This window comes from Ammospiza caudacuta, chromosome 21, assembly GCF_027887145.1.
Source record: "Ammospiza caudacuta isolate bAmmCau1 chromosome 21, bAmmCau1.pri, whole genome shotgun sequence".
Taxonomy (NCBI): Eukaryota; Metazoa; Chordata; class Aves; order Passeriformes; family Passerellidae; genus Ammospiza; species Ammospiza caudacuta.
The window spans coordinates 3,648,923-3,672,387 of record NC_080613.1 but is presented as its reverse complement, the minus strand read 5'-3'; the positions used below and the strand labels follow the sequence as shown (position 1 = coordinate 3,672,387).

At 53.9% G+C, this 23,465-nt stretch overlaps 1 protein-coding gene across 1 annotated transcript; it reads right to left on the bottom strand.

The window, feature by feature from the left end:
• Positions 1-322: 322 nt before the first annotated feature.
• Positions 323-23,187, bottom strand: FAM163B (family with sequence similarity 163 member B). The gene is made up of 3 exons (XM_058818406.1): positions 23,134-23,187; positions 2,763-2,878; positions 323-2,681 (listed from the first exon to the last, which is right to left on the bottom strand). The coding sequence occupies exons 2-3, from the start codon at positions 2,853-2,855 to the stop codon at positions 2,106-2,108; spliced, it is 669 nt and encodes a 222-aa protein (XP_058674389.1). The 5' UTR covers positions 2,856-2,878; positions 23,134-23,187; the 3' UTR covers positions 323-2,105.
• Between the last annotated feature and the right edge of the window lie 278 nt (positions 23,188-23,465).

The following is a 23,465-nucleotide window of genomic DNA, read 5'->3' as shown; positions in this document are numbered from 1 at the left end:
CCCCAAACTTCTGTGTGCACCCCAAGTGCTGCTGCAACCCTCCCTCAGCATCAGGGAGCTCCTGAGCCCTTTGCAAACACCACCCCAGATTTGCAGATGCAGGGTCAAAAAAAAAGAAAACAAACAACAAACCTCAAAACCCATGTCAAAGTAATTTATTTCTTTTTTTTTTTTTTTTTCTTTTTTGACTTTTTCCCTCCCCAAAATCTGAGATTCCCAAAGTCCTGTACAACAGATCACCAGGTGAGGGTTAGTGAAAGCCAACCATTTGCTGAATTTCCAAGCTACAAGGGAAAGAAATGAGGAAAAAAAGGAGGAAAGGAAGGCTGGTAGGAGAAATCACAAAAAACAGGAAGAGAAGGGCTCAAGGCATGGGAACAAACCCCAGTGAGAACTGTACATGGGGGCATGGCCTGAGTGGCTGCATCCCTCTGGGATGTGCTGGGCCACAGGGACCGAGCCCGGAGTATTAAACACGTAGGAAACCAACCCCAGCCCTCCCCACCCCAAACAGAACCCCCCCAGAAAGTCAAAGATACTCATTTGCAAAGACTGACTTGTACTTCAAAAGGTTTCCTGCGGAATTAAAAGCCCTCAGTGGTTTGAAGTAAAATACCCAGCCAGGCTGCAAAGTGTCTGTGAGCCCCGGGGGCTGCAGCCATGGCTACTTCTTCCCAGAACATCTTTAAAAAGGAAAATTTCCCTGGAGCTCAGCCCTGAGGCCATCTGAGTCTCTGTGCAGCCAGTCCATCCTCGCCAGCCATCCCCAGGTGATGCTTTTAACCTGAATAATGCCCAGTCCAGGAGAAACAGGGAGTTCTGTCACATGGAGGGGAGGAATGGAGACAGCCACGAGAAACCAGAGCAGGAGGCCCCTCAGAGCTGCAATTCCTCTCCTGAATCTCTGAGTAAGCCCAAGGGCTTCCTTGCAGCACATTTGGTGCAGAGGGACCAGCTCTGAGCCTGCTGCTCCCCCAGGCTGTCCCTGCTGCATCCAGATGGGACAGAGCTGGTGCCACAGCCAGGCTGCCCAGCCACGGCAAATGGCTCAATGGAAAATGCAAATTAGAGATTTTGATTAAATTTAAAAGTGTTTTGACACTGTCTTGGATGGGAGGAAAGTGTCTTTTAGAAATTTTTTGTTTAAAAAACCTCTCCCAAACAAATAAATGTGTAAAAATGTGCATGCAAGGGGTGGGCACACAGTGACCCCTGTGCCATGGAGCCCTCAGCCAGAAGTTGAGTGTGGCATCACTTGGAGCAGGGATGTTGATTATCCACAGGGATATTCCTCCATCCCAAGGTGTGCTGTGTGTCATTTCCATCACTGAGTAATGCAGAGGTTTTACATCCCCAGCTCCTTCAGGGGGTCCTTGAGGCTACTCTGGGGGGCTCCAGGGACAGGCCCAGCCACCATCCTAACCCTGAGGGGATTGTGCCTGGCACCTGGGATTGTGCCTGGCACCCGGGATTAGTGCCTGGCACCTGGGATTGTGCCTGGCACCCGGGATTAGTGCCTGGCACCTGGGATTAGTGCCTGGCACCCGAGATTAGTGCCTGGCTGGGGCAGTGGGATGGGCTGGGGATGGTGCAGGGCTCACACCCACAGCCATCCCCATGTCTGCAGCAGGGAGCAGCACAGCACAGGCTGGCAGAAGGGTGGGCAGTGATATTTTGGGGTGGCTGAGTGTATCCTGGGGCTCCCAGGTCCTGCCAGCAGCTGCTGCTGACCTGCAGCACGTTTTCAGCCGTTTTCAGCCACCCATGAGCCCCATCATCCGCTCATCACCCCTGGCCAAACAGTGAGGAGGGGCAGCTCCTCCATAGAAAAGGATGCTCAATATCAAAATCCTCTTTATAAAAGAAAAAAGCAAACTCTGCAGACCTGGGAAACCTCTCATTCCAGCTGCACCCTTGCACTCCTCACTTGAGTTTGCTCTGCTCCCTCTTTATACCGCCAGCCCGAAATACATTCACTTGTTTTTTCACTTCATATTTTTTTTGTTTTCTTTTGTTTTTCCCCTATTCAAAACTCCTCCACGGACTCCAACCAGTCCTCCCCGCTGCTGTCCAAAGCCCTCGGGGCTGGGTGGGCGGGCGGCACCTCAGACATCGGTGCTGATGCTGCGGCTGCGGGAGAACGCCTCCCGCATGGCCGAGAGCCGGTTGGGGTTGAGCGCCTGCAGGTTGGACACGGGCAGCGCCAGATCCTCCTGGCTCACCGTCTTGTAGCTCACCCTGTCCCCCCCGTTGTGCAGATCCTCGGGGGGCTCCTGCAGGAAGAAGGTGGGGGGCTCCTGCAGGAAGGAGCTGGGGGGCTCCTGGAGGAAAGATGTGGTGGGCTCCTGCAGGAAAGATGTGGTGGGCTCTTGGAGGAAGGAGGTTGGGGTTTCTTGGAGGAAGGAGGTTGGGGGCTCTTGGAGGAAGGATGTAGGGGTCTCCTGGAGGAAGGAGGTGGGGGGTTCTTGGAGGAAGGAGGTTGGGGGCTCGTAGGGAGTGCAGCTGGGGCAGCTGGGCCGGCTCTGGGCTGGTTTTTTGGCGAAGGGGGATGAGGAGTAGAGCGAGGGGCCGTTGGTCAGCACTACGTTGCGGTTGCAGTGCAGCGGAGGGATGTGCGAGTGCACGGCGAAGTCGGGCTCCTCCTCGTCCTCCTCGGATTCATCCTTCTTGCAGCAGTAGTACTGAAACGGGAGGGGCTCAGCTGGCACCTCCAAAGCTGCCACACCATCAGCCCTCCCCGCTGAGGTACCCCCAAGCCTTACCTGGAGCCTACAGTAGCAGAGGACGGCGATGATACAGAGTAAAATGACAGTCGCTAAAATTCCACCTGTGATGACCACAGTCCCGGCTGTCATCCGCCCTCTTCTCCATTAACAGCCTGCAAAATTGGGTATACAGATAAGGGGCTGGGCTGCAGAACCCCAAACTCTCTGCTTACCCCACTTTGAAGTGGATTAAAAAGCAGGAGGGCTCTGAAGGGCACAATCAGGATCCAGTGGGCACCCATGGGAAGTCACCAAGGAATCCCCAGAAATGCCACCTTGTAAGGGTTAAAAATATTTCATACTGAGTGAGAAGCAGCTCAGGGGTCACATCAGGAAGGAAAGCCAAGGGAAATAACACCAGGCACCAAGGGCACTCTCCCAGCTCCTACCTGGTGGTAGAAAGCTCCAGTGATGGGAGAAGGAGCCTTGCCATAAGGATTTCTGATCTGCACTCATTTTCTCTGAGCCTCTAATCCATTTTCCCCATGAAAACAACGTGGTATTTGAATTTGGAATAACCTCAGCTGCTAAGTGAGCCTTTAATGACTGCAGGGAGCAGGGTGCTGCCCTCCCTGAGAGCAGGACCTGTCTGAGGCACCAGGATCCTCCACTTCACCACGGCCAAGCCCCAGTCTTGGGGGGCTCTGGGGACACCCCTGGATGATGTTTGACAGCCCCAGGTGAGCTGTCAGTGGACATCACAGAGATGCTGTGGCTCAGCATCATTTTGGGGTACCACCAGCACTCTTTTCTCCCTGGAATGCTCCTTGGGAGCTGGGACAGCACAGGGAGCAGCAGAAGGTCCCTGTCCCTGTCCCTGGGCTCTCCAGATGTTTTGTACCATGCACAGCACAAGCCCTGCAGGATCAGACACAGATTTTGCCCCAGGAAGGATGCTGGGCAGACAGGGTACCAGCCTGCTCACACCTGCCAGCAGCCACGAGACAGTGGCACTAAAACTGGCACAAATAAAGCTCCAGCAACATTTTAGTTTGGGTTAGGAACAGCAGGAGAGACATAAATCAAGGGAGAAATCCTACCCTGACCACCTACTCTCCAAGTGCTTTAACAAAGCTGGCTCCCAGCTCGTGCTATCAGGTTAAACCAAAAACCAGCCACCCCAGCCCCAAATTACTTCAGCACCCGAGGAAAAGCAACTGTATCTGTCAGGGATTTAAGCTGCTTCCAAAGAAAACAAACCTGGGCCATATTTTCAGGCACTTAATGTCCTGCTAAAGTTGGGTGAGGGCTGAATGGATAAAGCAGCATCACGTTTTTATGGTGCTGCTGAGCAGCTCGGGAGGAGGGAAGGGAATTCACACCCCTCTCACACCCCATGGCCATGGGGCAAGAGCAGGGCCAAATCCTGCCCTCCTTCCTCGGGAAAAATGCTCTGAGGAGGCTCAGGGTGAGCAGCACAGCCACGGGAAGGGTTTGCAAACGATGCATCAGTGATTTAGAAACTGGTTGCTGTTTGAAGAGGGATGGAGGCGCCTGGCTGGGCCAGGTGCCAGCTGGAAATGCCCATCCCTGGGCCCTTTGCTGCTCCCATTTGCAATCCCCCGGAGCCAAGGGCAGGGGGAGCAGGGCTGGGACAGGAACCTGGCTCTGGGGTGGCCACTCAACCCTGCAGGACCTGGAGGATGGGAGCTGCACCCATCACAGAGCATCAGCATCTCCCTGCTGGCCTGAGATGGGAGGACGCAGGCAGAGCTCTGCCAGGGAGGGCTCTCTGGCTCTTCCACCCATTAATTAAAGCCCCGGGGCACAAGCCAGGGCTGCAGGAGCCGATTTCCCTGGTTCCTGTCCAGCCGAGCCCAGCCAGACGTGGCATCGCAGCCACTGCTCCCTCTGGAGCTGGACCATTTGCATTTCTGCCTTCTCCCCTCCCCAAACATACTTCTCTGATTAAAGCTGCATACCTGGAAGCTTTAAACCCTCCAGCGTGCAAAGGGGGAGGAAAGCAGAGCATGTGGAGGCCCATAAGCTGAACAATTCCTGTCTAGACCTCCTTTTTACATTTGTTCCTAATTTCACGCTCCACAGGCTCCCAGATTCATATATTTAGCAATAAATATCCTGGTAAAAGGAAGTGCTTTGCAGCTCTGCTGTGGTCTTGGAGAAAGTATGCAGGAGCCCAGGCAGGGAGACAGTCCCAGGAGAGCTCTGATCCTTCCCTCAGCTTTAGGAGCCCTCCAGCTCTCAAGGATGCCTGAACCCACCCAAACTCAGCCCCAGATCATCATCCATCCCTGGCAGACAGCAAGAAGGGGCTGCAGGGGGGTGTAACCCCACACAGGCTGTTTGTCCCCAGCCCAGTAGCCCTTTGCTGCAGGAAAAACAAATTCACAGTTCCCAGATTGTGAAGGTGCAGGTCCTGCAGGAGCTGTTTGGTTTTAGACACAGGCCAGTGCCACCTGCTTGCTTTTGCACATCCCTGCCACAGCTGAGGATGTGGATTTTGAGGCTGAGCTGTTCACTAAGGGCTGGATCTGCCTCACCCGCTGATGTGTTTAAAAAAAAGACTGGCCATGGCACTTGGTGTATAGTCTGGTTGAGGTGTTAGGGCATGGGTTGGACTCGATGACTTTAGAGGTCTCTTCCAATCTCATTATTCTGTGATTCTGTGATCTGTGACTCTGTGAGTGATTCTGTGACTCTGTGACTGTGATTCTGTGAGTCTGTGATTCTGATTCTGTGATTGATTCTGTGATTCTGTGATTCCTGCCTCCCCTTGGGCACTGCCACAAGGAGCTGCCCAACCCAGGGGCTGGGGGAAGCTCCTCCCGAGCAACACTGAATAGGAGAGGGAGGATTTGGGTGAGAAATCATCCTCTTTCCACCTCCCCAGCACCTTGAACACGGCCCCAGGACCACCAGGGGTGCCCAGTGTGGGGAGAGGCTGCTCACAGCTGTGCCTGGCTCTGTGCAGCCTCTGGGGAGGGCTGCGTGGGAGGAAGGCTTCCAAGCAGCTGGGGGGGCTGAGCTCAGCCCAAACCAAGGCTCCAGCAAATACCTGGCTCTGGAAAGCTGAGCTCCAGGTCCAGGGGCTCGTGTGGACTGCCCTGGGGGTGAAGGAGACCTGGGGATGGAAAAGGAAACTGCTCCCGGGTTCCTCTGAGCACCCAGCTAAGCCAACTTGTAGTGATTAAGAATAATCTTGTGGACAATTAAATAAATGAGGCTTTCAGCTGTCCCATCCCGCCCCAACTCCCATCTGCAGGGTGACAAAGTCACTCCAAAGAGTTTTACACCAGCTGGAAGTGCTGCCATGACAAGTGGTTAAAGAAAGGGAATGCTGGTGCTACTGAAGCTGTGCCTGCACAAGGAGATTGTGTTTTACATGCAAAGAGCTGGATCCTAAAGCTTGTCCCTGTGCACTGCCACTGCATCTCCCAGCAGCACTGGGAGCCAGAGGCAGCGCAGCTTTGAAATTTGGGAATTGCCCTCATTCACCTGCCTCCAGGAGCTGGAAATTCAGACAAAATAGCCAGACTGGGCACAAAATGCCAGCTGGCAGCACAGACAGGAGTGCTGGCAGGATTGATCCTGCCCAGTGCCCAGCAGGCAGAAACACCCCCTGCTCCAGAGAGCTGAGCCCCCACCTTGATGAACACACAGAACACACAGGGACAAACACAGAACCCCCCTCCTGCTCCAGAGACACTCAGCTCAATCCCTGGTGTGAGACCCTGCCCCTGGCTCACAGATTGTGCAGGGGAGCTGGGCTCAGCTCTGCCCTGTGCTTCCAAACAGCCAAGAGAGAGAGAAAACAGCCATGGAGAAAGGAAAGGAGAAAAAAAAAAAAGGCAAACAGCCATCCCAGCCTCACAGGGAGCAGGGCAGGCCAGCACCGTGTCCTGGAGTGACACCACCCTGCCTGTCCTGGCTCTGCTGTGCACGAGCACATCCCTGGCTCTGCTCTGGGCTTGGACAAGCTGTTTGTGCACCGAGGGCCTGGGTGTCCTCCAGCACCAGGGAAGGGCCTCTGAGGGGGGACTGAGCCCAGCACAGCCCCCAGGCTGACCCTCATCCAGGCAACTCACTGGCAAAGATCCAGGGCAAGGACCTCAATGGGGTGGTGATGGGGCTGGGGAGATTTAATTTCTGTGTGGAAAATGGGTGTTGAGCAGCTGTGTGAGGGCAGATGAGCCTGAGCCTGTGTGCTGCAGGGAGAGCCCTGGTTGGGAAATGCAGCCAATTCCCAGCTCATCCACCTGCCACCAACCCTGACACTGACACTGCTGGTCAGGCCCTGCCTCAGGAGGAAGGAAAAGAGCTGAGTATGATGCCAGGGGAAAATGTGAGCAATGCTGGCTGTCCCAGATGCCACTGGGCCTTGCTGCTTTCTGTCCCCATGTCAGGTGCAGTCAGCATTCAGGACCTTGAATCAGAACAAGAAATCCCACTGCAATAAACTGTCCAGGGCAGAGCAGACTAGATCCGAGCCCTTGATGCTGTAAATTCAGGATAAGCCTGTTTTACACTCCTCTGTGCTCACCCTGGAGCTCTGTAGGTGCCACAAAGGCAAACACCAGAGAGCATTGGTGTGAAGGAGCTGCCACCAGCCTGGGAGGGGGGAAAGCAGCAAATAAACCACGAGCCAGCACCAGTTTGGTGGCAAATCCAGCCTTCCTCATGCACTTCCCCAGTTCCTGTAATCCTACCCAGTCAATGAATGAGAGCTGGGCTCTGGGAGCAGCCAGGCAAGGTGCCAGCAGGAGCCTTTGCATCAGCAGAGCCAGAGGGCAGGGCAGCTGCCAGAAACACAGGCAGGAACAGAACGTGGCTTTCCAGATGAAAAACACGTCAACCAGAGGGCCTGCACCAGTCCTGTGTGCTCCCTGTCCCCTCCTGGGGACAGCATTCCTGGCCTGGGACACCATTCCTGGTCTGGGACACCATTCCTGGCCTGGGGACAGCATTCCTGGCCTGGGACACCATTCCTGGCCTGGGGACACCATTCCTGGCCTGGGACACCATTCCTAGCGTGGGACAGCATTCCTGGTCTGGGGACAGCATTCCTGGTCTGGGACACCATTCCTGGCGTGGGACAGCATTCCTGGTCTAGGGACAGCATTCCTGGTCTGGGGACAGCATTCCTGGTCTGGGACACCATTCCTGGCCTGGGGACACCATTCCTGTCTGGGGACACCATTCCTGTCTGGGGACACCATTCCTGGCCTGGGGCTGATGTTCCTGCAGGCATTCACACAGCCAGGCTGGGTCGCTGCAGACCCCTGCCTTTGACAAGGCCACCTGGGCACTCCCCAACACAAGGAGACACGTGTCACCATTCCCTGCTTGCCCAGCAGGGCTCTTCCCATGGGAAGTCCCATCTCCAAGGGGTTTGTGAATATTTTATGAGCAGAGAGCACTTGGCTCTGTGTTGTGCCCTGTTGGGAGAGTGCTGCTCACAAATTCCCAGGCTCATCCACCACAGATGGGTCCTCCTGGGTGCTGGGGATGGCTCAGAGATGCCAGCAGTCCCAAATTCCCACCTGCATCCTCCAGGGCTGTGCTCATCCCATCTCTGCGCAGACATCACCCTTGGCAGAGCAGCTCCTGCACTCAGGAGAGCTTTCCCCACCCTGGAAGGTCCCACTATTGATGATCCCTGGAATTAGAGGAATTCTATGAGCCTGTGGCACATCAGAGAGGGCTCCACCAGCTGGGAGATGCCTGTAACACTGTCCTGGGCTGTTAACAGCAAACACAACAGAGAACAGAACATTCCGCATCCACCTGGCCCCTTCTGGTGTCCTTAAAGACTTAAAGCCAACTACAGAGGTCACTGTCACTGTCACAGGGGTAAGCCACAGCCCTGACCCCTGTGAGAGTCCCCCAGCCCTCCTGCAGCTGGGATGTTTCAGCTCCCATTGATGTCCAGAGCAGAAACCACACAGTGAAAAGGGAAATTCTCCCCTGATCAATTATTTATCAGCCAGGACCTTGCTGGAATAGTGCTCAGCTCTGCAGAACAGGATCCCAGCCACCCCCAGGCTCGGGCAGGGCTCAGGGGACACCTGGGGATGGCTGAGGGCAGGACAAACCCTGCTCAGGAAGGGTTTTACTGCCCTGACAGTGGAAACCAAGGCTGGAGGGACAGCAGGATCACACAGGTGAGCTCTGGGTGATTTAGGGATGTATCCCCCATGTCTGCATCAACCAGAACACACAATAAACTCCTCCAGAGGGCTGGAAGGACAAAGGGCAGTTCCCCTCCTCTCTGCCCATTCTCAGCTCAGCCCTTTGCAGCCAGAAAATCTCCCCCAGTGCTCGCAGAGCAGGGCTGAGGTGGGGAATGGGTCACACTGAGCTGCTCCTTCTGCCTGCTCCTGTTATAATTCAATATAACCACTTATAAAAACAGTATTTCAGATAATTAACCCACTGGATTTTATAATGAAAAGTGTTTTGTTCAACATCACATGTCAGTCCAACAACTCCTTGCTGTATAAGCTTTTTCCAAATACCAAGGACACTCTGTATATGCATCTCTGCAGGTGTCCCTGTCACAGAACTGAATTTTGGGTCAAAGGGACCTTTAAAGGGTGGCACACAACCTGTGTGACAGCAGGTCACTGACAACAAAACCCAGCAGAGGAGGCTCAGGCTGATCCAGAGATCCATCCTACAGCAAGAGCCACTCCAACTGTGGGGTTTCCTGAAGTTCAAAAAGCAGAAGTTCGCGGCAGAGTCAGGGATGCTCTCACACAGGAATCCTCTCTATTTTTACAGCACAGATGAGCTCTCAGGCTGAGTTTCCAGCACTCTTCAGAAGGTTTCCTTGGATGCAGGGGTTGCCCATCCCGGCAGTGTGGATGTGCTCGGCACTAATGAGGCGCTAATGGCTCTGAGCACAAGCAAATCAGCCTCACAGAAACAATATTTGCACAGCTCATCAAAGTGCCGTGAAGGCTTACTAAGCACAAAGACAGGCAGGAATCTCAATGACTGCAGATGCTCCATGGAGAGGCGGTGCTGGGGGAATCGCTGAATCGCTGGATGCTGCCCTTGGCAATTTCCTCTCCTGAAGGTGCTGCTGTCCTCACTCCAAAGGGACTGGGGAAGGTGCTGGGGACATTTCTGCACTGATGAAGTGCCCACCCTGCTCTGCCCCTCTGTGAAAATGAATGGCCACATCCTGAAAGCATCCACAGGGGCGTTGGTGACATCGAGAGTGTTGGGAAAATTAATCCACAAAGTTATGTCCAAAAAGGAGACGGAGGAGTCATTTTACTTTGTTCAAATAAAGGCAGAGGCCATGGGGCATTCCCCTGGGATCTCAAACTGGGGGAGAGATCCCCAGAGGAAACCCCATCTACAGGCTCTCTGACACCAGTGGCTCACTCCAGCATTCCTGCTGCCCCATCTCCCAGGAAATGCCTCGAGAATGAGGTTTCATAGCTCAGAGAGGGCAAACACTCACACAGAGTGCCCAGGTGAGCTCTGAGCTGCTGACAGCCCTGGCTGGGAGCTGGAGCTGCCTCCTGCTCTGGGGGCATCAGCCCTGGGATGGGATGGGATGGGATGGGATGGGATGGGATGGGATGGGATGGGAGCAGCACTGCCATCCAAAATGACCCTAGGAACAAGGATTTACAAGCCAGGGACACTGCACGGAGGGACAGCAAGGTCCTGGTACCCTCTGATGGCCACACAGAGCAGCAGAAGCAGAAACTCTCCCTGTGGCTGCTTTAGCCCCTGGGATTTGTGACTCTGCACATGCGACATTCTCTGCATGGAGAACCATTCCTATGGGAAATCACAGGCTGAGACATCCAGCTGTGCTAATGGAAGCCCTGAATGCTTCAGAGCTCGTGTTTGCACTTTTTAGCATCTGCTTCAGGCAGGCCCAAAGTCACACAGAGCCCTGCTTGGTTACACTGCCCCAGCTGCAGCTTCAGCCTCCCTGCACAGCTGGGACACAGCTCTGGCTCTTTCCATCACCTCTGGTTTATTCCATCACCTCTGGCTCATCCCAGCACCTCTGGCCATCCCAGCACCTCTGGCTCTCTGGCTCTGGCAGTGCCATGCCTGGCAGGGAAAGTGCTGCTACTCCAACACCCAATTTTTCAGACAGGGAAGTTATCTGATAAATCACAGCTCTGCCTTTGAAGCCAAACTGCCTGAAATCCATCAAATTCCAGCCCATTTGCAGATGACCTGGCTTCCACCTGGCCAGGCACAGGGGAGCAGTGAGCTGGGAGCAGATCCATGCTGCAGCAGCCCCCAGCAGTGTTTGGGGAGGGTGAGCCCCTCTCCTGACCTGCTGACCCCACAGATGTGCCAGGAGCTGAAGGAGCCATGGATCCCCAGCTGTGCTGAGCCATGGATCAGTGAGGGGGAGGGCACCATGGGCACTGCCAGTCAGCACTAAATCCAGCAGCTCTGCGCTTCCAGGGGCTGGGAGCACATCTCCCTAGGATGGGAAGATCCTCAGCAGATTAAAGTCTTTGTGAGCTGCACATCCTGCTTGCCTCTGCTCAGGAGTCACAGATCCAGGCTGGCAACCAGGGAGATATTTTAAAATAAAATGCAGCAACCTGGGAGCTTCAGGGGCACCCTCTGTCCTATTTTATGAGCAGAGGGCACTTGGCTCTCTGTTCTGGGAGGGCTACTCACAAATTCACAGGCTTATGGGAGTGAGTCCTCCTGGGTGCTGGAGGTGGCTCAGAGATCCCGAATTCCCACCTGCATCCCCCAGGGATGTGCTCATCCCATCTCTGCTCAGAAAGCACCCCTGTGTCCCTGCCCACCCCTGCCAGCTGTGGGTGGCTCTGTGGCAGCTGGTGACATCTCCACAGGCACCCCTGAGCTGTGCTGGGCTCTGCCTTTCCATGGAACCCCCTTTTTCCTGCTCAGTCCCCCTCCTCTGCCCTGGGGACACCGAGCTGGCTCTGTGCTCGCAGCTCCTGGTGTGACACCAGGGGACTCCCTGGCTGCTGCAGCCAGCCCTGCCTGGGATCTCCAAAGAGACACACACAAAAAAAAAACACCAGGAGAAAGGGTTGGGAGTTTCCATAGCTACAGCTTTCCATGGCTCTGGTGGAGGCTCTGGCTCAAGCCCTGTAATGAGGCACAAGCAGAGTGGTTTTTTCCCACTCCAGCCCAGCATGGCAGCGTGGTGCATGAATAAACGAGAGGAGAAGAGAGGGGGAGCTCAGGGATCTTGGAAATAACAAATAAATGGTAAGGATTGGAGTTTGGCACATGTTCCCATGGGGCAGGGCATGGGGTGCACCTGGGGAGGGAGGGAAGGAGCCCCTCAATTATCACAGGGTGAGTGAGAGGAACCTTGTGAGGAGTGGGCAAAACCTGCTGCATTTCAATCCCTGTCTGCCTGCTGCCCCCAGGGAGCTGCTGCAAGCAGGGCAGTGCAGAGGTTTGGGGTCTCTGTCAGAGCAGAGACTCTGCCCACAGCACCTGGGACAGGGGGCTTGCCTGGCCTCCCCTCCATGTCCTTTCATCAATATAACATCACCTCCTCAGGGCTGGTGCCAGCACTGTCACACATGCATCATGAAGTGATCACAGAATCACAGAATTCCAGACTGGATTGGGTTGGAGGGACCTGAAATTTCATCTCATTCCACCCCCTCCCATGGGGGGAACACCTTTCCCTATCCCAGGTTGCTCCAAGCCCTGTCCAGCCTCCCCTTGGACACTTCCAGGGATCATGGGCAAGAGGGAGATGGGCTTCCTCAATGTTTGCACTCTGGAGATTTTCTACAGGCAGTAAAATCTCCTTATGTTATCCTCTTTAATAAGGATTTATCATTGCTGCATCAGGGAATTAATACAGACCGTCTGAGAGGGTAATTTTCAGATTCTTGGCAACTTACCATGAACCAGTTCCAGAAAATTTTCCCTTTTTTCCTCACCTTAATTTTGTTACAGCTTTTCCTGGGAGATGAGAGAGGGAAAGATTTAACTCAGATGGAAAAAAAACCTACCAAAATGACAACCCCACAACAACAAAACCGTAAGTGAAAGAGTGGAAAACATAAAGGAACTCTCACAGCTCAGCTGAAAACCCTCATTAGAAGAATAAAGAAACAGAGAAAAACCTTCACAAAAATTGCTCTGCTCAAGCCCACGTGGGCTGGGAACTGCCAGGATCAAATGTTGGAGATATTGACAGTTCCCAGGGACAGCATCTTTCCAAAAGCAGAACACGTGTGAGGGATCTTCTTGCCTCTTGTCAGCACAGGGATGACACCAGCCCTGCCTTTGAAATGACTCTTGGTGCTGGAGAGGCCCTGAGGGTGAGGCAGAAGCTCCTGATCCTCATCTGCCCCCTTGCTGTGCCCAGCCAGAGAAATGCTGCCACAGGCACCCAAATGTGGGAAACTGAGGCAGCTGAGGGAGAAGGATGGATGGGACCAGAAGGTTCTGATCAGAATTTGTCCTTCTGAAAGGAGTGACTCTTTCCAGAATTGCTGCATCCACCTGGATTTTGAAAGGATTTTTTTCCACCTGAATTTTGAAAGGATTCTTTTCCACCTGGATTTTGGAAGCTCCTCACCAGACCACCAGGAGCTCCAAGAGCTCTGTGGGAGCTGCTGTGACACCAATGGCTCACTCCAGCATTCCTGCTATCCCATCTCCCAGGAAATGCCCCAAGAATGGAGTTTCATGGCTCAGACAGGGCTGCTGGGCCATGGGGATGGCAAACACTCACACAGAGTGCCCAGGTGAGCTCTGAGCTGGTGACAGCCCTGCCTCCTGCTCCTGGGGATGCTGGCACATCCTGCAGCTCCTCCCTGCCCTGCTTGGCTCACTGCAGCACCTCAAAGGAGCAGAAAATGCCAGGGGTCTTCTCTGAGCAAGCCAAGCCTCAGAGCAGGGCTCTGAATCCCACCCTGAGGCACCCACAGAGTCCTGAATCCCCCAGGGATGAGCCCACAGAAATGATTTCATCCGTCCTGGAAAGCAGGGGAGGCTCAGACAGCACCCCCAAATCCCAGCTGGATTCCAGCTTTCCTCCCTTGCTCTCTTTGCCTGAGCACAGTTGTTGGGACTCCTTGGGAAGTGAGTTACAAGGTGCTGTTAGCAGCCCAGTCAAACAAAACCTTCTTCATTTCAGGTCCCGGAAAAGCTGTATTAATTTTTGGGATCCTTCTCTTTTTGAGCAAAACGCCATCAGCAGCATGTGCCAGTTTTATACATCCCTGGGGCTGAGCAGCTCTAATCCTCTGCAGTCAACAGTTCTGCCACAGCCCAGCAATCTTCACACTTTATATTTACTACCCATCAAGTCAGACAGTGTTTTACAGCATAACCCATTGCCTGCCAATCTGAACATTCAACAGTATGTTGTATTTATAATGGTACCTAGAAACCAGGTAAAATCATGCTAGTTTTCTCAGAAACTCATGCCACTGTTTTGTGTTTTCTGTAACCTGCATTGTTTTCTTCGAAAATACAACATAAACAAAAATGTGGTGCCAGAAACACAAGGGAAAATAGGTGCAACTAAGAAAACTCCACTTTCTGTGGGCTGAATCTGCTCCCACGAGCTTCTGTGAGAATCAGGAATAACTCTCAAGCAAACAGCAAAGCTGAAGTGTTGCAAATCAGAAAAAAATCATCTGGAACTGTCTAATATTCATTGTGCTTGTCTTTATCTCAGGGAGCTGGGCCTGCCTATGGGATTTCACATCCAGTGCTGGTTGCAGGGGATCACAGAACCCCAGAATCTCAGACTGGTCTGGGTTGGGAGGGACCTTAAAGCTGATCCCATTCCACCACCTGCCATGGGCTGAGACATCTTCCACCATCTCAGGTTGCTCCAAGCCCTGTCCAGCCTGGCCTTGGGCCCTTCCACAGCTGCTCTGGGCACCTTGGTGCCCACCAGGTCTGCCCTGCAAAGAGGAGAGACCTGAAACCTCAGTGATGCCAGTTCTGGAGATCTGAGCTGCCCTGGGAATCACAGACTGGTTTGGGTTTGGGACCTTTAAAGGTCACCAAGTCCAGCCCCCAGCCAGGAGCACATTCCCAGCTCTGGGTGGACCCTAAGTCTGGCACAGTCACTCAGAAAATGGCTTTTGGTTGGATGGGAGACATCACCTGGAGGGCTTTGAGAAACACCTTTCACGCATTTTTATGCATTTGGATGTGGAAGTGGGGCTGGCTCTGCTCTGCTGGCACAGGCAGTGGCAGCCTGGTGCCTGTCACTGTTTGCACAAGGAGAAAGCCAGACAAGAAGCCCATGGGACAGCCATAAGTTGGAATTATTACCCCAGTTGCTCCTTTGTGTAACATAACAATAAACCCACTAAATTTTCCTAACAACAAACGCAAATCAGCGCTCATTATCCTTCCCCTCCCAGCTCCACTCCCACTCTCTCAGCAGAGCTATTTTCCCCCAGATCCCACTGCTAATCTTCCCAGGGCTTAGCTCTCCAGCAGGCAACACCAATCAGGCCAAGACACCTCCTTCCCCTCCACAGGAGAGCCTGTATCCCTACAAATCCCTGTTTGCACCTGGGAGAAGATGGGCACAGATCCCCAGCAGCATCTCCTCAGCCACCCTCCCGTAGCTGGGACACCTCCAAACCGAGCTGTAATTCCTTTTGCCACAAAATGCCTCCTGTTTAGAGGAAAACTCAGTTTTCCTCTGTCAATCCATGTTGTGTTAAGTGGAGAGTGGCAGGAGGAGCATCTCTGCCCGCAGGGGTGATGCAGGAACTGTCTGGCAGGGAGGGAAGGCAGGCAGCAGGTAAAGGAGAGAGTTAATGGCTTGCCAAAGCTCAGGCAGGAAAATCCATGCTGGATCTAAACCCAAATTCAGAGAGAGCAGGGAATCCAGATGCAAACCCCAGATGCAGGCAGGGAGAGCAGGGAATCCATGTGTAAACCTCAAATGCAGGTAAAGGAGAGAGTTAATGGTTTGCCAAAGCTCAGGCAGGAAAATCCATGCTGGATCTAAACCCAAATTCAGAGAGAGCAGGGAATCCAGATGCAAACTCCAGATGCAGGCAGGGAGAGCAGGGAATCCGGATGCAAAGCCCAAATTAGAGAGGGAGAGCAGGGTTTCCAGATGGAAACCCCAAATGCAGGCAGGGAGAGCAGATGGAAACCCCAAATGCAGGTAAAGGAGAGAGTTAATGGTTTGCCAAAGCTCGGATCTAAAGGATGGATCTAAACCCAAATTCAGGCAGGGAGAGCAGGGAATGCAGATGGAAACCCCAGATGCAGGCAGGGAGAGCAGGGAATCCATATGTAAACCTCAAATGCAGATAAAGGAGAGAGTGAATGGTTTGCCAGACCTCAGGCAGGAAGATCCAGGATGGATCTAAACCCAGATTCAGGGAGGGAGTGCAGAGAATCCAGATGCAAACCCTAAATTCAGATTGGGAGAGCAGGGAATGCAGATGCAAACCCCAGATGCAGACGCCAGATGCAGGCAGGGAGCTCAGGGAATGCAGATGCAAACCCCAAAAGCAGGTAAAGGAGAGAGTTAATGGTTTGCCAAAGCTCAGGCAGGAAGATCCAGGGTGGATCTAAACCCAAATTCGAGTAGGGAATTCAGATGCAAACTCCAAATGCAGGCAGGGAGAGCAAGGAATGCAGATGGAAACCCCAAACACAGGTAAAGGAGAGCAGGGAATCCATATGTAAACCTCAAATGCAGGTAAAGGGAGAGTTAATGGTTTGCCAAAGCTCAGGCAGGAAGATCCAGGATGGATCTAAACCTAAATGCAGGCAGGAAGAGCAGGGAATCCAGATGGAAACCTCAAATTCAAGTAGGGAGAGCAGGGAATGCAGATGCAAAGCTCAAATGCAGGTAAAGGAGAGAGTAATGGCTTGCCAAAGCTCAGGCAGGAAGATCCAGGATGCCTCTAAACCCAAATTCAGGCAGAGCAGGGAATCCAGATGCAAACCCCAGATGCAGGCAGGGGGAGCAGGGAATGCAGATGCAAACCCGAAATGCAGGTAAAGGAGAGAGTTAATGGCTTGCCAAAGCTCAGGTAGGGAGATCCAGGATGGATCTAAAAATTCAGGGAGAGCAGAGAATCCAGATGCAAACACCAAATTCAGGCAGGGAGAGCAGGGAATGCAGATGCAAACCCCAAAATGCAGTCAGGGAATGCCGATGCAAACCCCAGGAACAGGCAGGGAGAGCAGGGGATGCAGCTGGAAATGGCACGGCAGAGCCGGAGCAGCATCCTCTGCCTGCACCAGAGGCAGACACGGGTTCCAAAGAGGAGCTCTGTGCCGGGACCGCGCTGTCCCTGCCGGCCGCCTGGGAAATACCACAGCATCTCCCCGGCAGAAACACCCCAAACACCCCAGAGAGAAGCGAAGGTGGAATATTTGGAAGAGAAACGAGCAGAGCTCTCTGTAGGTAAGTGATTTTTCTCGCAGGAACCGTGCCTGGCAGCGATGCTTCAGCTGAACTGCGATTTTTGCAGCCGCTCCGAGGACTCGTCTGACGCTTCCCTGTGAAATCCCCCCCCGCTCCCGGCACGCTCCCGCAGCATCGCAGCAAATTCCAGCCCCAACAGAGCCTCTGTGGCATCTTTTACATCAAAGTCCACCTCTCTCTGCTGGGATCAGTGCCAGCCGGTGAATCTTTGAACCTCCAGGCATTTTGATCAGATGAAGTGAACCCAGCTGGGGAGAGGTTGGGAGAGGAGGAATCCATCACAGGGATGAGGAGATCCCCAGGGGATTTCAAAGCAGTCCCACCAGCCAGCAATCTGGGGGTTTCTCTCTTTTCTGGCGCTTCTAGTGATGGATTTCCCCCTTTAATCGCAAATATTCTGTGAGTAAAGCGGGGAGCAGGCTTTGCCTGGTGCCAGCTCTGTGGGGACAAGGTAGTGCTGCTACCAGAAGTCCATCGTGGTCCAGGGGCCAGCTCTGCACTGGAAAAAATGCAAAAAATACAACCCCACAGGACTTTTCCTGCTGGTTTGCTGAGATGGGAAGGAAGGGGAGGAAATCCCTGCTGTGTGGCCTGCTCAACACTTGCAACTCCCCCAATGTAATGAGCTTATGAGCTTGTGCAGCCCAGATGAACTCGTACCTAGAGCAAAGCCTCGGAGCCAGACCGAAAGCTGATGGTTCCCAGGGCTCTGTCCCCTGCTGAGCAAGATCATCTCCTTTATCCCCTCTCCAGGAGAGGCCAGCCAGCTCAGCCTTGACAGAGCCTAAGATGGACTTCAGCAGCAATTCAAAGGGAAAAAAATTGTGTTTTTTCACCAAAGCCAGTTTTCCATGGTTGCCTCACCACCTAAGGATTTTGTGATTGTTATCTTGGAAAGGGAGGAAGAAGAGGATGGGGCTGTGGAGCAGGAGGGCAGGGCTGGAGCAGCAGGGGGTGGACAGGGGGGAAAAGGGAGGGATGGGATGGGATGGGATGGGATGGGATGGGATGGGATGGGATGGGATGGGATGGGATGGGATGGGATGGGATGGGATGGGATGGGATGGGTGTGTGGGGTCTGAGCAGCTCCCAAGGGCTCCCCCAGCACTGAGACCCCACAGCACTGACACAGCCTCACAGCAGCACCAGGTGAGGCACAGGAGGGCTGGAGCCAGTGGTTCAGCATGGTCCTGCTGCAGGCAGAGCCCTCTGCCCAGCCCCAGGGCTCCACTGATGGAACTCACTCACCCCATTGCCCCTCATAACAAAACACTGAAGATGTTGGGGAGAAATAGAAATATATGTGAGCCCACGACATGATTTCCTCTGTGAGGGGCAGGAAATCATCAGTGAGCAGAATTCTGCCTGCCCTGGGGTTGTGGAGAGCAGGCAGCAGTGGTTCCTGAGCCACAGCTCATCCCTCCCTCCCCTGAGCAGCATCCCTGTCACCTGGGCCAGGGAAGGGACGACAGCTGGGCCCTGGCTCCTGCCAGGAATTCACTTTTCCCTTTTTTAATAGGGATTAATTCAGCGCTCTGGGAAGGGCTGAATAGAGGGGTGGGCTCCAGGTGGCTCCTGCTGTGCCCCCCAGCCCCCTCTCCCTGCAGAGCCTCCTACCCTCGGCTCAGGTGCTCAGAGCAGCTGCTTTATCCATGGCTAATGACATTTATTTCCTCCTCAGTGCCTCGGGGAGGGCTCTTTCTCTCGCCCTCCCTGCTGATGTGAATCCTGCTGCCCTATTATGCTGATCTGAGACCTTTTTTTTGCTGTTGAAGTGCTGGTGAGCTCCCCTGCATCCCCCATCTGTGCCCCCCAGCCTGCTCTTCCTTCATTTCCCAGCTTTGAAGCAAAGAGAAACCCCCTCACATTTTCAGCCTGGATCAGGTCCCTCACCTGGCTGGGACAGGCTGAGCCTCACTTTTGGTTTTTTGGGAAGTTCCCTCTAAAGCATCCCTCAGAAAAGGCAATTACCACAGTGCCATTAGAGCTCTCCCCACTGCACAGGCAGATAAGTCGCTGGGAGCTTTTTGAAATAACCTTTAAACAATAGATCCTGTCTTGTTTACTGAATGTTCCTGAACTCAACAGTAATGCATCCAGATGTCACCCCTGCCTACCGTAGGCCTAACTATTTCTGGAAACACACCAAAGGCAAATTGCTTGGATAATGTCAGATATGGTTGCAAAAAGAATATGACAAGTTTCCATCTCCTTGATAAAAGCTGTGGAGCAGAGAGTTATTTCCCAGGGCAGCAGAGCTGTGTGTACCTTGCACTCAGTCCCGTGGAGGAGCTGCATCCCCTCCTCCTCCAGCTCATGGGCAGGTGGACCATGGCACGTGTTTTCCAGCTTCCAGCTCAGGAAAATATCAGTGTTGGTGTCCAGAGAAGCTCAGCACACTCACGACAACCACGTCTGGGGCTGCAGGTGGCTTTTGTCCTGCTGGAGGAGATGGGGTGAAGCACTGGATGGTGAGCGGGGGCTGAGCTGTCCTGGTGGTGCCTCAGCTCCTCTTGTGCCATTGTTGGGAGCGGAGTTAAATGAGTTAAATGCCAGCTCTGAGCTGTTCAATGAGCAGGAGGAAACTCTGTGTGAAGTGAGAGGGCGACAGAACTCGGCAGCCCCTGGCTCGTGTCCTGTCTCCACTCCTCGTCCTGCCAAGGGAGGTGCTGCACCCAACATTGTCCCTGCTGAGATTTCTCCAGAGAGAAATCTGCACTCTTGGACACACAGGATGAGGTAAAATCATCACTGTGGTGGTTCTGGCCTAAATCCAGTCCTGCCCCCCTCAGTGATGCCTCTGAGAATCCCATCTCCATGGAGCCTGCTCCTCCTGCTGCTGCCCTGAACTGCTGTTAATGGGTCGGGGCTGTAATTAACCTTTCCAGGGACAAAGAGGTCCAGGGATATTTCCAAATATCATTCTGACCTTTAATTTTGTTCCCCGACCTTTCCAGCTGCCCTCTGCCCAGGGCTGCTCTGGCAGGTTCCTGAGGTCCCAGCCCTGTCTGGGTTGGTGCTGGCTGTGAGTGAATGTGGCTGAAAGGTTGGGGAGGGTCAGAGTCCATCACCCACCTATCTGCCACCCTCTGCCCATCTGCACTGCTGGGATAAAGGCTGTTTGCTCAGGCCAAGGGGGAACCAATCCTACCAGAAGAGATCACAAGGAGAGAAGGAGATGACACACAATGACCTGGGAGAAAACGCATTCAGACAGGGAATGAGTGCAAGCTCAACCCCAACAGCTGCCACCTCTGCTCCATCCTTCCCTGCACCTCTTCAATGTCACAAGCTGCATCCCCAGCCGTGGTGCAGGAGCTCTGCCAGCATGCAGCACCTCTTTCCTGGCCATGTCCTTCTCCATATCCATGACAACACCACAGCCAGGTACGGGAGCAGCCCGAGTGACAAGGGACCGGCCATCCCTGCTGCTTCCACCAGCTCTGCGCTGCCAGAGGGAAAAGTCTGAGTCAGGCAAATCCCTTGGAGCTTGGCCAGCTGCAAAACCCCTCCTTGCCCCACTGAGGACACATCCTGCCATCCCAGAGGTCAGTGGCACAGATTGTGCCAGGCTGTGAGCATGCAGCAAAGCTCTCTGGGTTGCACATAAATGCCTGAGGGAACTGAGCACCTTCATCTCTCTGAATCTGGCACCCAGCAAAACTTTTAAAGATGCTAAAGGAGTGCTGAGGAATGGCTGTAGGGTCAGAGTGGGAAATATTTAGAAAGGTTTGGGTCAATAAACCATGGGCAGTGAGTCTGTCCCTTTCCCACTGCTGAGCTCAGAGAGAAAAGGGTTCAGTCTTGACTCTGGTGTCACCTCCACGAGGGTTTAGGGACTGCCAGAGATTCAGTGGAAAAGGGTGAGGAGATGTGACAGCCAGACCCTCTGCCAGGCTCTGCTGGAGCACAGCGAGGACACAACCAGGAGCCACAGCAGTGCTGATGTTCTGCCACTCCTTGTGCCCAGGTAGGCTCAGGTATTTCAGTGTTTGTAACCTGAAATACCCACTGACAATAAACCAGAAAGGAACAAATGCTGTTTCCTTCTTTCCTTCCCCTCAAATCCCCACATCCTTTCTGAACGAGAACCAGTGTACTGCGGGGTGATAAATCAACATCAGCAGCTTTGCAGGGGATTTTGTTGAAGTTCTTTATCTCTCCTGAGCACCAGCACCATTCCTTAAGAGGTCCTGTCATCACTCTGCACAGAAATCCTGACATGCAGAGGGAAGGAGGTTACACTTCTAATTACAGCTGCACAATCTTTAAGGTGTTTAAAATCTCTTTTCACCCACTGACAGCCCTTAAAGCACCTTTCTGCTCATTTCAGGCAAGAAGAAAATCAACCACAGAGACTGCAAACAACCTCCAGGTTTTCACCAGCCATTGCAGTGGGGCAGGAGCCTCAGCACAGGTGTGGGATAGTTGAGGCACTCACTTCATGCACATTTCATGTCAACTGCTTTCCCTCACAGCGCTGTAATTTAGATGCTTCCTCAGCAAAGACAAGATGTGATGACTAAAAATCCCATCCTGCTGGGTACTTTTGCTCAAATGAAATCACCCAGGAGCACCATCTGCACTCTAAAAATTGGGATAACCTGCCAGGTTCCCAAAAATTACAGCCATACACCACCACAGACTCAAGTGCAGAGTTTTCCCTTCTAGGTTTTATGCTGATTCTGCTGCTCGTTTCAGGCTGGAAGACAATCTGTTGAACCTCAAAGTGCTGTCTTCTCTTACCTTGAATTTATTCTGCCAGGGAACTGTCTACCTTAATGAGTATGAGCACACCCCCACTACCTCCCAAGTTTGGTGATCTGTTATGTCAAATATAAATAATCCTGTCTGAAAGCGGTCGATATGGGGAAATGAAAAGCCATCTTCCCTTGGGGGATCTCTCTCTCCCTCCCACAACCCCCCTGAGCCCTCAGGCTACCTTTAATGTGCTGAACAGCATCCATGTGGCTCTGAGAGCACAGACCTTGATGGCTGCTGGATGCAGAGTGACAAAAAACAGCCCACAGGTGACAGTGCCATCACCTTCCTCTCATTCTGCCCCAATCCCTCTCCATCACTGAGCGTGAGCTGATGGGATGATTTCCTACCCAACCCAGCTCTGGGGTGTCCTACAAACTCCTTGGGGTGGAGAGGGGGATTCTGGTGTCCTTTGGGGCCAGCACATGAGATGGAAACAAAGTGAATCACATGGCTCCAGGTGGGATGTCCAGCCAATGAAGAGAGGCCGGTTCCAGTCCCACCCTGAGCGCGCAAAGGGGACCGAGGTGTCCCTGGGGCAGAGAAGGACACGACCTGAACACCCAGGAGAGCCATGGCATGGGGGCAGCTTTCTCACTCATCCCTTAAAGGTGCTTTAATGACATCCCTCAGGCTTTGGAGCTGTAGGATGAGGGAAAGCCGAGCCTGAAGCACCCCAGGGTTTTCCAGGCAGATCTGAGCTGGCGGGACCTGCCCCATTCCCAGGCTGTGGGGCAGCGGATGCCGTGCGGTTCTCCGTGTCCCTCCTCACCATCTCCCCTTCCAGATCCCTTCCCAGCCCTCTCCCAGCAGCGGGGCTATCCTGTTCCTGCTGCCCTCCCTGCCGGCATCCCCGGGCTGCGGGGCTATCCTGTGTCCGCTGCCCTCCCCGCAGGCATGCCCGGGATGCGGGGCTCGCTGCCGGTTCCCCGGAGCAGCCATCCATCCATCCATCCATCCATCCATCCATCCATCCATCCATCCATCCATCCATCCATCCATCCATCCATCCCAGGCAGATTCGGTTCCCCGGAGCAGCCATCCATCCATCCCAGGCAGTTTCGGATGCACCGAGCGGGCGGCGGGGGCGGGAGCGAAGCAAACAGGGAAAAAACACCGCGAGAGACCCCAGCGCTGGGAGATGCGGGGAGAAGGGGCCCGGCAGAGCCCGGCAGAGCCGGGGGGGTCCCGCGGAGCCCCCGCGCCGGTGCCTTCTCCCGCTCCGCTTACCTTCACACGGGGGAATGAATGGGGCCGGCTCGCTCAGGTGAGGACCGCGTCTCCCGAAGTCTCCGGCTCGGAGAGCATCAATACCAAAATAAACGTTTCTAAAAAAAAAAAAAAAAAATCTTAAAAATGAAATAACGATAAAAAAATAATATATTAAAAATAAGCGGCAGGAAGGAGGCTGTGGAGGAGGCGGGCGGCAGCGGAGCAGGCAGCCGGCAGCAGCCACCCCTGTCGGCACATGGCCGGGCCGGCGGCTCTGCGGGGGCCGCTCCCGCCTCCCCGCCCCGCTCCCAGCGCCGCGGGGCCGCCAATGACGGCCCGGGAGCGGGGCC

Coding starts and splice junctions, on each gene's coding strand:
- FAM163B (XM_058818406.1), bottom strand. CDS start 2,855: ATGACAGCCGGGACTGTGGTCATCACAGGTGGAATTTTAGCGACTGTC. Junction 2,682..2,762: donor TCTGCTACTGTAGGCTCCAG/GTAAGGCTTGGG, acceptor CTCCCGTTTCAG/TACTACTGCTGCAAGAAGGA.